Source organism: Terrapene carolina, unplaced genomic scaffold (assembly GCF_002925995.2).
Source record: "Terrapene carolina triunguis isolate 2854851 unplaced genomic scaffold, T_m_triunguis-2.0 Scaffold228, whole genome shotgun sequence".
In the NCBI taxonomy this organism is placed as follows: domain Eukaryota; kingdom Metazoa; phylum Chordata; order Testudines; family Emydidae; genus Terrapene; species Terrapene triunguis.
Window position 1 is genome coordinate 4411048 of NW_020664579.1, and position 12323 is coordinate 4423370.

The following is a 12323-nucleotide window of genomic DNA, read 5'->3' on the forward strand; positions in this document are numbered from 1 at the left end:
CCCCCCCCCCACCAGTGCATTGCAGTCTGTTTCCCCAGTTCAAAGTGCGTACCCAGCTGCCTCCACTCTCCACCACACCTTCCTGGAACCTCTACACAGTAGGGTTGCCAACGCCTTCAGGATTGTCCTGGAGACAGTCTCCAGGAATTAAAGATTAATCTTGAATTAAAGATACTGATATGTGATGAAACCTCCGGGAATTCATCCAACCAAAGTTGGCAATCCTACTACACAGAGACCCTCTCAGAGGAGATGGGTCCTCTCCACTTCCTTCTGAGGTTTCCGCCATCTTGGAAGGAGCCCATCCACTGGTCCCATTGAGTTCAGTGATCCCTCAGGCAGGGTTGTTCCCTGTGGTAGATACCCTAGTGCTTAGCACATGGATCGGTATGTTTAGTTATTTCACACGGTAACAGGAAGACCAGACCATCACATCAAAGGGCTTCTTGCTGTTAGTTTTCTGTCTAAGGTAGATGACACCCCCCCACACACACCTTACTGAAGATGGGACACTAGATGGGGAGGGCTCCAAGTAACTAAAGAGAATTATTTCCCAGGTATCTGCCTGGTGGGTCTTGCCCACATGCTCAGGGTCTTACTGATCGGGAAGGAATTTTCTCCCAGGTCAGATTGGCTGAGACCCTGGGGTTTTTTGCCTTCCTCTGCAACATGTCAGCAGCATGGGGCATGGGTCACTTGCAAGTTTAAACTAGTGTAAATGGTGGATTCTCTGTCACTTGAAGTCTTTAAACCATGATTTGAGAACTTCAGTAACTGAGCCAGAGATTACAGGGTGTATTACAGGAGTGGGCGGGTGAGGTTCTGTGGCCTGCAATGTGCAGGAAGTCAGACCAGATGATCATGATGGTCTGTTCTGACCTTAAAGTCTATGATCTCCTAATCTTTAATGTATTTACTCTCATAACACTCCTGTGAGCTAGGGAAGGCCTATTATCCCATTGTACAGATGGGGAAACTGAGCCACGGAGCTTCAGAGGTAGTGAGGCTCCAAACTTCCATTGACTTGCTCCTCACACAGGAAAGCTGTGGCAGAGAAAGGAATTGAACCTGTTTCTCCTAAATCCCAGGCTAGCACCTTAACTGTTGGACCCTCCTTTCTCTTTTGCTGCAGGCTATTATAAGAACAGTGTGAAGGTGGCTGTGAAGACCCTAAAGGAGGGCTCCATGCCTCCTGATGCCTTCCTGGCTGAGGCAAACTTGATGAAGATGCTCCAGCACGACAAGCTAGTCCGGCTGCATGCAGTAGTCACCAAACAGCCAATCTACATTGTGACAGAGTACATGGCCAACGGTAAAGAGTCTCCCTGGACTTTATTCTTTAGACATTTTTGGCTGAGTTTCAAAGGTTAGGCCAGGGTTTAGGATTTGTGAAAATCCCATGCCTGCAGCAGGTAACGTAGGGGACGATGCCCCAGGTGCTGACTTTCATTTTTCTGGGTGGGTGCTCCAGCCCTCCTCCGCCCTGAGGCTCCGTCCCCTCCCCAAGGCTCTGCCCTCGCTCTGCCTCTTCCTGCCCCGCTCCTCCCCTGAGACTACCCCGCTCTCGCTCCACCCCCAGTGCTTCCTGCCTGCCACCGAACAGCTGATCAGTGGGTGGCGTAAAGAATCCTATGGGCTTTGCAAAGAGCTCTGTACAAAATCTGAAGGGAAGCGGGTGTTTTCACTCTGACTCTGGTGCACTTGATAGAGGCAGTGAAGTTCCTGAGATCTTTCCAGAAGTAAAAAAGCTGTAGACAGGTTGGATAACAATAGCTAGAGAAGGACGTGGACCTAATATGTAACTTTCATTCAAATCACATCATCCAGAGAACACGGTGCGTCTCCTCTTTTACAGGGTGCTTGCTGGATTTCTTGAAGACGGATGATGGAAGCCAACTAACTCTCCCAAAACTCATTGACATCTCAGCCCAGGTCTGTAGTCAAAGACACCAGGATGAGTGTTGGGAAGATGGTGCAATGTTATCCAAGATGACATGTTTGCAGACGCAAAGGGGATACATATTATTGGAGAGGGTTCAGAGAAGAGCCATGAACATGATTAAAAGATTGGAAAATGTTCCTTATAGTGATGGACTCAAAGAGCTCAATCTATTTCGCTTATACAAGAGAAAGTTGAGGGGTGACTTGATCACAGTCTATACATATTTATACTGGGAATTGAAATGTGATAATAGAGAGCTCTTCAGACTATCAGATAAAGGTATAACAACAACCAATGGCTGGAAGTTGAGGTTAGACAAATTCAGACTAGAAATAAAGTGCATTTTTTAACATTGAGGGTAATTGCCCACTGGAGCAACTTACCAAGGGCCGGGGTGGGTGGATTTTCCATGACTGGTCATTTTAAAATCAAGATTGAATATTTTCTAAAAGCCTTGTAACAGTTATTGGACTTGAAGCAGGAATTAATTCAGGAAAGTTCTGTGGTCTGGGCTATGCAGGACATCAGACTAGACGATCAAAATGGTCCCTTCTGGCCTTAGAATCTAGGACTCTGTGAACTTCCAGATGTGATAGCCAGGGGTTCCTCCCTTCACCTGCAGTACTGATGGGAATGCCAGCCCATCATCAGTATCATCACATCTCACATGGGGACCCTTTTCTTAGCACGCTGCATAATACGGAAGGCAGAGTCTTTCCTGGCTTAGTGAGCAGAAAAGTCTTTTCTCTTTTCTCCAGACAGTTTTAGTAAGAGAAGGTCCTGCTCTGGAGTGACAGTGATCTACCATGTGTAGGGACACAGGCAAGAAGAGAATCTGGTTTTCAGGGGTGCTGAGCACCTCCAATTCTGGTTGACTTGATTGGGAGTAATGGGTGCTTAGCCCCTCTGAAGATGAGGCAGCATCGTTAGGGGGATTAACATGCACTGAGATGCCTAACATTAGGCAGCGCTTATTGTTGTAATATGACCACTGTGTCCTCCATCTGAGGATCTCCAGGTGTTTTTTGGCAAACATTAACCAATGTAGCTTCACAACCTCTTTGGAGGTACATAAGCATATTAACCACCTTATACAGGTTGGGAAACTGAGCTGCAGGGTCTTGCCCACAGAGCTGGGGATTCTCAGAAGCACTTAACACTGCTCCTGGTGGAATCAATATGATGTCATTGATTTCAACAGGAGAAGAGCTAGGCTGGCATTGAGTATTTTAGAAAGCCTGACTGAGGATCCATCCAAGCTCAGAGCTGAGATTAGAACCCGGTGCTCCTGGCACCCAATGCAATTCTTTAGCCACATGGCCACCATTCCTCTCTTTAGTGGTGATGGGCTAACTTCACAGTCATTTTCAGTTACTCTTTTCCAAGGTACTAGGGAATCCAGCTACAATTCATATTTGTTTTTAAATGAATAAAATACCTGGAATTGTGTATTTCTGAGGAGGTGCTTTCTGACACGGCAGAAGCATCTGCTTTTCATTTTACCCAGAAGCAAAAATACTGAAATATCTTAAAGAAGCCGCCCTATTAGCTATTTTTATCCCTCCCGTGAATGGTGTAACAGTTCTTTTCCTCTTCACTAGTGATAAAATCTGGTCTGCTGCCCTACCTTTGATATCCGTAATAGATTAAGGGGAACAGCTGCAGACTCCGTGGTTAGAAGTTATTTCTATTTTTTATAACTTGAAGGAAATAATCAGTGGTTAGTTTTAAATTCCTGAAGAGAAACACAACCTACCAAATTTATCCCTCAGGTAACTCCACTCGCTTCAGTTGGGGGTTACACCAGGAAATTTGGCCCAATGAGTTTGTAGGGAAGAGAGAGAAAAATGCCATATCAGGAGCAGAGCTGAGCAAATAATTGATTTTTTTTCAGTTTAGCTACCGAATCAAAATATCGGGGCGGGAGGCAGGGGGGAATTGTTGCTGATAGACCCAAACCCCAAAATTTTTGGTTTTTCTTACTGAAACAAACAAACAACAAATTTTTATTTCAGGTTGAACAAAATGTTTTGTTTGACCAGAAATTTTGGGTTTTTTTTTTTTTCTTTCTATTTTGTTTCTTTTCCGGGTGTTTTTTACCCTTTCGTTTGTTTATTTTCTTTGTTCTTTACAAAATAAAGCTAGCTAAATTTCTAAAGGAAATGTTGTTTCAAAACAAAAAGTTGAAATGTTTCATTTAGAAAATGTCTAAACATTCCAACTTTTTCAGAAAAAAAAAACCCCACCAAAGCTATCCACCAAATTTGACCCGAATTTACAAATAGTTTTGGTCGACCCCAAACTGCATTTTTCTGCTAATAAACTATTAATCCAAAAAATTTCAGCCAGCTCTAATCTGGAGAGACCAAAGTGCAAACTCAGGTCAAATGTGGGCTAGAGAATTCCACAGTGAAGCCATCAACCACGGTTATCTTCAGTGTGGTGGTGTGGGCTGCAGTGACCTCAGGTCCCAGCGTGCATTGTTCCATCCACGCTTGACCTCAGCCGAACACTTGCAAAGCACTTTGAGAGTCTGGGATTAAAGGGGATGTCATGACCTCCAGACAGGGCTACCTTCTGCTAGAGCCCTCCCTAAGCAAGTTCCTTCCCTTTTAAGACTCTCGCCAAACCCTGACTTAGAATTCGAAGATGGAATCTTGAGTCCCTCCCCTTGCAAGCAGCAAGAGGTCCAGCCATCTAAAACTGCCCTCTAGTGAAAGGATTCTTAGTTTAACAAGAGACCATTGGGGCTTTCAGTAGCCCAGCCCAAAGGAATATGACAGTGGCTTGTTCTAGTCAGTCCCCTCCAAAGAAACAAACAAATTGCCTGCAAATCGGCATATTTATGCTGATCATCCTCCTGCTCCCGGCCCAGCCACTTAGCATGGGAGTCAGGGGCCCTTTCCTGCAGGTAGAGCATCTGTCCAGCTGCCCTCAGAACTCCAGTGCTCTGGGCTCCAAACCAATTTGCAGCGGAGGCGGCATTCAACCCAGCTGGGCCTGCGTTAACCCTTTCCTTGCTGCCCAAAGGCATGACACTGATACATGCCATTACACAAGCGTGTGTCTCTAAAGCACTTAGGGATGCTTCTGAAGGAATGCTTGGGGATGCTTCTGTGAAAATCCCACCCAAGTGGGCAACTCTGTCTGTTTCTATTCACAGGCCCTGTTCTTTGTTAAGCAGAGGAATCTCAAGCTACTGAATCTTTGGTTTAATCTTCAAATAGAGTGAAGTAGGGGGCATGCTCTGTTAGCCTCATAAATCCCCATTAAAGTTCCTACAGTCTGGTCCCTCCTATGGCCCATGTATAAAGCGGAGAATGTCCCTTGCCAGGCACAAGGGCTGACAAAACGCATTCCAATGGCTGGGCTTGCTGTGTGTGTGCCCAGCATAGCAGAGACTGGTAGATTTTAAACCTAGAAGGGACCATTATGATCATCTAGTCTGGCCTCCTGCATAGCACAGGGCAGAGGATTTCAGCACAGGCCACAGAATGCTGGGATCTTGTGGCCTGAAGACAGCGAATCTATCACGTGCCCCTAAAGGAGGCTTCAGCTAGCCAAGCCAGTGCAGGAGCTGCACGGGGATTTTTTGCATCCCTTCACGCGGCGCACACCTGTGCCATTGCAGACCTGATGCAGATCCTGAGCTGCCCAAACCCCAAGTGCTGGGCTTCAGTTAATCACTAGCTGTTTCTGGATGGGGCTGATGTAAAGCCAGTCATGCTTTTTCACAACATGTTTACTCGTGGTGTTTTGAATACGTCATGTCCCAAGGTAACTTGACCCTTCATACGCAATTTGCAGCCAATAGCATCAGCTGTAGTTAAAATTAGAAAGTTTTGGGTGCACCGAATTCATCCTGTGGTCAGTCTCACACACACACACTCGGATGCACACACATGCTGAAAGGAAACCATCGAGTCTAGTGCTATCTCATTAACATCAGGACAGGAAGTGACATCAATTCTTCCATTTTCCACTGAGGCAAGCGGCACTCGAGCTTGAAGGGTGTTGATAGAGGGTGAAATACATATTTGGAAAGTACATGTTAGTATCCTGTTTAAAACCACATGTAAGCAAGAAGCTGATGAGAATCTTAGTGGGTGGAAAATTGTAATGCCCTAACCTCAGGGCGTGTGAAAACCCAAATTGGTGCTAGGCCTTCTTGCCATTCTTGCCTTCTCATCCATTCATTGTCCTGATTAGTGTCTGGGCTAAAGCTGAACCTGTCACTTTTCAAATCCCCCTTCAAAGCTCCCCGCTTCTGCAAAGCCTAATTTTGGCAATTAATAGATCTTTGACTATTAGCAGTAAATAGGCCCAATGGCCTGTGATGGGATGTTAGATGGGGTGGGATCTGAGTTACTACAGAGAATTCTTTTCTGGGTGTCTGGCTGGTGAGTCTTGCCCACATGCTCAGGGTTTAGCTGATCACCATATTTGGGGTTGGGAAGGAATTTTCCTCCAGGGCAGATTGGCAGAGGCCCTGGGGGTTTTTCGCCTTCCTCTGCAGCGTGGGGCATGAGTCACTTGCTGGAGGATTCTCTACACCTTGAAGTTTTAAACCACGATTTGAGGACTTCAATAGCTCAGACATAGGTTAGGGAGTTGATACAGGAGTGGGTGGGTGAGATTCTGTGGCCTGCGTTGTGCAGGAGGTCAGACCAGACGATCATAATGGTCCCTTCTGACCTTAAAGTCCATGATTCTATGATTCTATGAAAGCCCCCAAACACAAAAACTTGCTATTATTCTTATTTACAGGAGAGCTTATCATGTGTTAGACACTTCCCAAACACTGGTCCCTTGCTCTAAGGAGCTTGGCATCTACAGAGACCAGCTGTCAGAAGCAAGAGAACAAATACAAGTTAGCTCAATTCAGGGAGTGTTTCTAAGAAGGACTTGAGCAGGGTCAGGGGCTTGGCTCAGAACACATTCCCAGCATATTAACGCTCTAGGATACAGCTTCCATTGGTCTCTCAGTGAGTTATGGGTTTTATGCTTACTTATACTGCTTGGCTGTCCATGCAGGAGCTTCATTGCCTCCTGAGGCATATACAGTGTCAGGCACAAGCAAACAAAACACAAGTCCACACTGTACAGAAGAGGTGAATGGATGAGATTATTAATGATCATTTACTGTTGATCGTCTTAGATTTAAACTACTCTGGCTGTGACTGAAAAACGGGAAGAGTTTTTTTATTTAATCTGCAATATTTTCAACTAAACTCCAAGATGTAGGGGATCAAAGATGGTCTTGTGGCTGAGCCTTGGAATCAGAAGATCTAGGCTTAGTCTCTGCTTCTCCCACAGATGTCCTGTGGTCAAGTCTCGTCATCTGTCTGTGCCTCGTTTCCCCATCTGTAGAATGGCAAAAACAACCCTTCCTTTCTGCCACACTTTGTATGTCTTGTCTAAACTGTTTGAGGCAGGGATGGTCTCTTACTACGCACACTGAGCGCAGTCTGACCCTAATCTCAGCTGGAGCCGGTAGGTGCTACCATAATACATGGAATAACAGCACAATCTTGTATCAGGGAGGCGACGGACAAGGGCTTTTCCATCTTTCATGTCTAGGGATCAGGAGGCTTATTTGAATCTTCTTGTGGTAAACGCTGTGGCCGTTTCTGCTCTCCTAGGTTGCAGAAGGAATGGCATACATCGAGAGAATGAACTCTATCCACCGAGACCTGAGAGCAGCCAACATCCTTGTCTCAGAGACGCTCTGCTGTAAAATTGCTGATTTTGGCCTGGCCAGGATAATAGAAAATGAGTACCTGGCCCAAGAAGGTAGGTTCCACTCATGGTGCTGTACGGAAGAACCTAGCTGAAGAAGTCCAGTTACATTTGCAGCTTGCATTTCTCCTTCACACAATTCCACGTCCACACAGCGTGAATTTAATGTTGGAGACTATAACAGGGTTCAAAAAAGAACTAGATAAATTCATGGAGGATAGGTCCATCAATGGCTATTAGCCAGGATGGGCAGGAATGGTGTCCCTAGCCTCTGTTTGCCAGAAGCTGGGAATGGGCGACAGGGGATGGATCACTTGATGATTACCTGTTCTGTTCATTCCCTATGGAGCACCTGGCATTGGCCACTGTTGGAAAAAGGATACTGGGCTAGATGGACCTTTGGTTTGACCCAGTATGGCCGTTCTTATGGAGTAGAATATCATAGATATAGGGGCATCCTATGGATTCATGCTAAGATCTCTGGCCCTGCTACTGGATAAACTCAACCTCCCTGATGCTAGGGGAAATACTGACCCCTGAACTGAGGTCTTTGCAGGGAAATGAACACTTTGCCTATATCTGCATACCGTAGTGATGCAATATACAATGAAACAGTAAGAAATGGACTTGAACTGCAAAATTTGGGTGTGGATCCAGATTTCAAACACAGCCTCCATTCTGATCCAGGGTTTTGGTGTGGCCAGGTGTAAAAGCCAAGGACAATTGACACAATTTGGATTTTTAACTCCCATCCCCCCAAGTTTGGAGACATAGCTGGCTAGCGCTGTGGTTCTGTTAGTGGTTCTTGTGAGTGGGGAGCATCTCTATAAAAAGATACACAAAGAGCAACTTCTGGCTGGCTCAGCTCATATGAAGCTGCATTTTGAATCAGCTGATAGAGCCAGTGCCCTGAACAAAGCTTCCAGTTTGGGGCTCTGCTATGGTAATATGTGGGACTAAGAGAATGTGGGCACCAAAGGGGCATAGAGCTTGTTGGTTCAATTCACTCCTCTGTCTAGCCACACCTGACTGGCACACAGCAAAATACAGTTTACTCAGCTATAGTATTCTTCAGCTACCAAGATGTTGGTAATGAGAGAGATTCATTCAGCTTGTTACGAGGCTTTATAAAGTATATGGGAAACAAAACAGACCTTTTTTAAAGTTTCATAAGGTCTCCCGTAGAGCTGGCTGGAGGATGACGATCCTGTTTGGCAAAGGATTTTGAGATTTTGAGATGTCTTTCGATTCGCAATGAAACAGGAACATTTCAAAAGCCCCCCTCCGCAAAATGTTTCACTTCAACTGAAATGTTTTGTGTTGGGTTTGATTTTTGATACTGTGCCCGTTGTGTTTGGGTTGGTGGGATTTCAGGGAGGTGTTTAAATAAAAATGCTGTCTTCATCAAAATCATTATAATATTTAGTTTATATTAGTGTTGTTTGTCCTTAATAAAACCTGAATTGTGGGTTTATGCTGATCTGATGCTAGGGGAGACACAGAATCCTGAACTTAGGTGTTTCCAGGTAAATAAAGGTGGAACAGATTTTCAAATATATATTTTAAATTTACATATATTTACATTTCTCCACACCCTCTGTAGCACACTGGCTAAATACTGTGTCCCTCTCTAGTGGCTGATCTGCATAAAAGATAAAATCCTACTACTGCTGGCCTCTAATGGAGTTACGCCTTTACCTTAGGTGGCAGAGGCTTGTGTTTTTGTGATAAAGGTCTTGGATTCTAGCATGGGTGGCGAGTGAAGCTTCCCCTTGGGGAGGCTAGCCGCCTGCCCCGCCTCTTCTGGCAGAGGCCATGCCCCCACTCACTGCTCTCAGCCCCCCCATGGCTTAGCCTCCCCTAGCCTCCATTATGTGCCGCCTATGGATTCTTGCTTCACTGACTACTCATGATAGGGAGATCATTACAAAGATATTAATCACTGTCTGAATGCACCATGCCCTCCATTAATGGTTAGGCCATAGAGAAGGTAAAAACCTACAAATGCTGTCAGTTTATAACATTATTCCTTTAGCACAAGTGGTTGCAGCCTGTGCTTTGGTCCTGAAAATCCTGGGTTCTATCTCTAAAATATTATTATAGGAAGTGATACTTATGGCAAGTATTTTGAAAGCCAATATCTATTAAATCCATGGATGATACAAAAAATGGTCTTCTAAGCCTTTTGATCCTTTTAACTTTTCACTTTATTAGTGTAATTACAAGCTGTTCTTTTCTTCTGTTGGCCATTACTCATTTTCTGTAATGTTCATATCATGTATGTGTGGTTTGCATGCTCCATGTGATTTATGATGTATTTGATGACCTTTTTATCTTAATTTGCACCTGCTTTTTAAGGTTATACATCATTCATTGTTTTGTAAAGTAGAACCAGAGAGAGCAAAATAAAACTACACAGGCAAGGATGCCTTATAATGAAGGGAAAAGACAGGAACTGGTCCATCCTATGATGAATCATTTTGTCCTTTAAACAAAGACTGTATCAGCCCCAGCATGCAATTGGCAGTACCCAGCATCCAGATAAGACCTTCTGAAGACCAACACGCTTGAGCAGCCTGTGCATGGTATGAATCCAGGAAGACACTCCACATTAATGTTCTTTCTTTAATTTATTTCTTCCTGACAGGTGCCAAATTCCCTATTAAATGGACAGCGCCAGAGGCAATTAACTTTGGGGTTTTCACAATCAAATCTGACGTCTGGTCATTTGGGATTCTTCTAACGGAAATTATAACCTACGGCAGGACCCCTTATCCAGGTACGGTCTCTTGAGAATACAGCCTTCCCTCCCATTTACTGTGGAGTGCATCATGATTCCCGCTGCAACTGCTGCTCCAAAAGTTACGAGGACTATTGCTCAGGGGATCAGCCATGAGATATGGAGCCTTTTACCTCTCTAGTAGGTTACTTGCTTGACTCCTGCCGAGGCCCCGAGTCAGCAAAGCACTTAAGTAGGTGCTTAAATTTAAGTCCCCATGGATGGAACTACTCAGGTACTTGAGTGCTTTGCGGAATCAGAGCCACAAAGTCATCGCAAAGCGTAGGCTGTACGGTGGCCTATGTGGAATGTGTTTGGTGGTTGCAATCCAGTTCACACTGGGCAGCAGTCTATGGCACAAAACCAGCCAGCTTAGCCTGGGTGCGTCCTTGTTGGCAAACTCTGTAGGGAAGCTAAGGGCTGGGACTGGTCCAGGAACACAGATGGCTCTCTGGCTCCAAGGGATGGTGCTGGAAGCTAAGTGCTGGGAATGGAGGGGGAAAGCCGTCTGGCATTGCTCCAAGAGCAGGAAGCGGGGTGGGGTTCTCTGTGACCATTCATTGCTCTTTTATGCCTCCAGGCAGAGTTCCTCTGGGTAGCTTCCTCTGCCTCCTTGGAGCAGTGGGCGCTGTCCAGGGTTCTCTGCTCTGCGTCCTCCTCTGGGGCCCTTGTTTTGACCCTTTAACCACCCTCCCCTTCCTGGTTTGATTATTTTGTTGATCCCGGGGTTCTTTTGACTCCGCCCCTCTGTTAAGGGGGAGGTCCTTATTGGTTTTATAGGCAGAGCTCCCTCTGGGGCCTCGACCTGGCACACAGGGCTTAAACAGACTAGGGTAAGTCCAGGAGGAGGACGCTGGACAGAGATGCTAGACTCGAGCGAGATTGAATCCAGCTAGCTCAGATACGGGAGCAGTGAAGTTGCAGCAGCATGGGCTGTACACGCCCGCCTGGAACCCTGGGTAATTACTCCGGTGGCCAGCCCACCATTAAGCCCATGACATCACTGCTCCAAGACCCGAGCTAATGAGACTGAAGCTAGCTTGGGGGTGTCTAGAGGAGCGACAGTCACACCCCGTGATTGCAGTGTAGATGTACCCTGACTGTGAGTTTACTGGGGCAGCTCCTGTGCCTAATGCCATGTAGTCCTGATCTTGGCTGGGGCTTCTAGGATCTACCACCATGTCAATAATAACAAGTAGCCGCTGAGCTCTAGCCTGAGGCGTGGCCTCCGCAGCTGCCATGACGCTCTGCAGCTTCAAAGCTGTGCTCTCCTCTCCTGGCACATAGACGCCCATCCGTGGTGAACTCACGCTCAGGGTTGGGGGCGTGTTTTGTTCTAGGCATGACCAACCCCGAGGTCATTCGGAACCTGGAGCGGGGCTATCGCATGCCGTGCCCGGACGGTTGCCCTGGAGAACTCTACACCATCATACTGAGGTGCTGGAGGGGTAAGCCAGAGGACAGGCCCACCTTTGAGTACCTGCAGTCCGTCCTCGAGGATTTTTACACGGCGACGGAAAAGCAGTATGAGCCAGAACCTCTGCCATAGCCAGGAGCCTCGCCACCCCCGTGGGACAGCGTTGCAGGAGACAGATGACGGCATGGAGTGCTGGCTGGGGGAGATCCTCCACTGAGCCTTCTTCCGCCACTTTGCTTGGGTATCCCGTGGACATCTAATACAGGACTTCCCCTCCCCCTTGTTTGGCGTATGCGGATCAGCTCCGGATTGTGCTAGGAAATGATGCATTTTGGAGGCTTCTGGGAGGGTAGGGGTGGGACTCTGCAAGCCTTTGGAGATGCAAAGAGAAGCGTAATCAGAAGTTAGCAGAGCTCATTCACTCCTTGCATGGGAGTCCCAGCCCA

The 12323-nt window shown here is 46.4% G+C and overlaps 1 protein-coding gene across 1 annotated transcript in view; it reads left to right on the forward strand.

Moving 5' to 3' along the window:
- The window catches only part of BLK (BLK proto-oncogene, Src family tyrosine kinase), a 42718-nt gene extending 30709 nt beyond the window's left edge, over positions 1-12009 (forward strand). Inside the window, exons 8-12 of the mRNA XM_024194583.2 lie at positions 1133-1312; positions 1856-1932; positions 7585-7735; positions 10329-10460; positions 11801-12009. Of these exons, the coding sequence (XP_024050351.2) occupies positions 1133-1312; positions 1856-1932; positions 7585-7735; positions 10329-10460; positions 11801-12009 (749 nt within the window). The remainder of the gene's footprint in view (positions 1-1132; positions 1313-1855; positions 1933-7584; positions 7736-10328; positions 10461-11800) is intronic.
- The last annotated feature ends 314 nt before the right edge of the window (positions 12010-12323 follow it).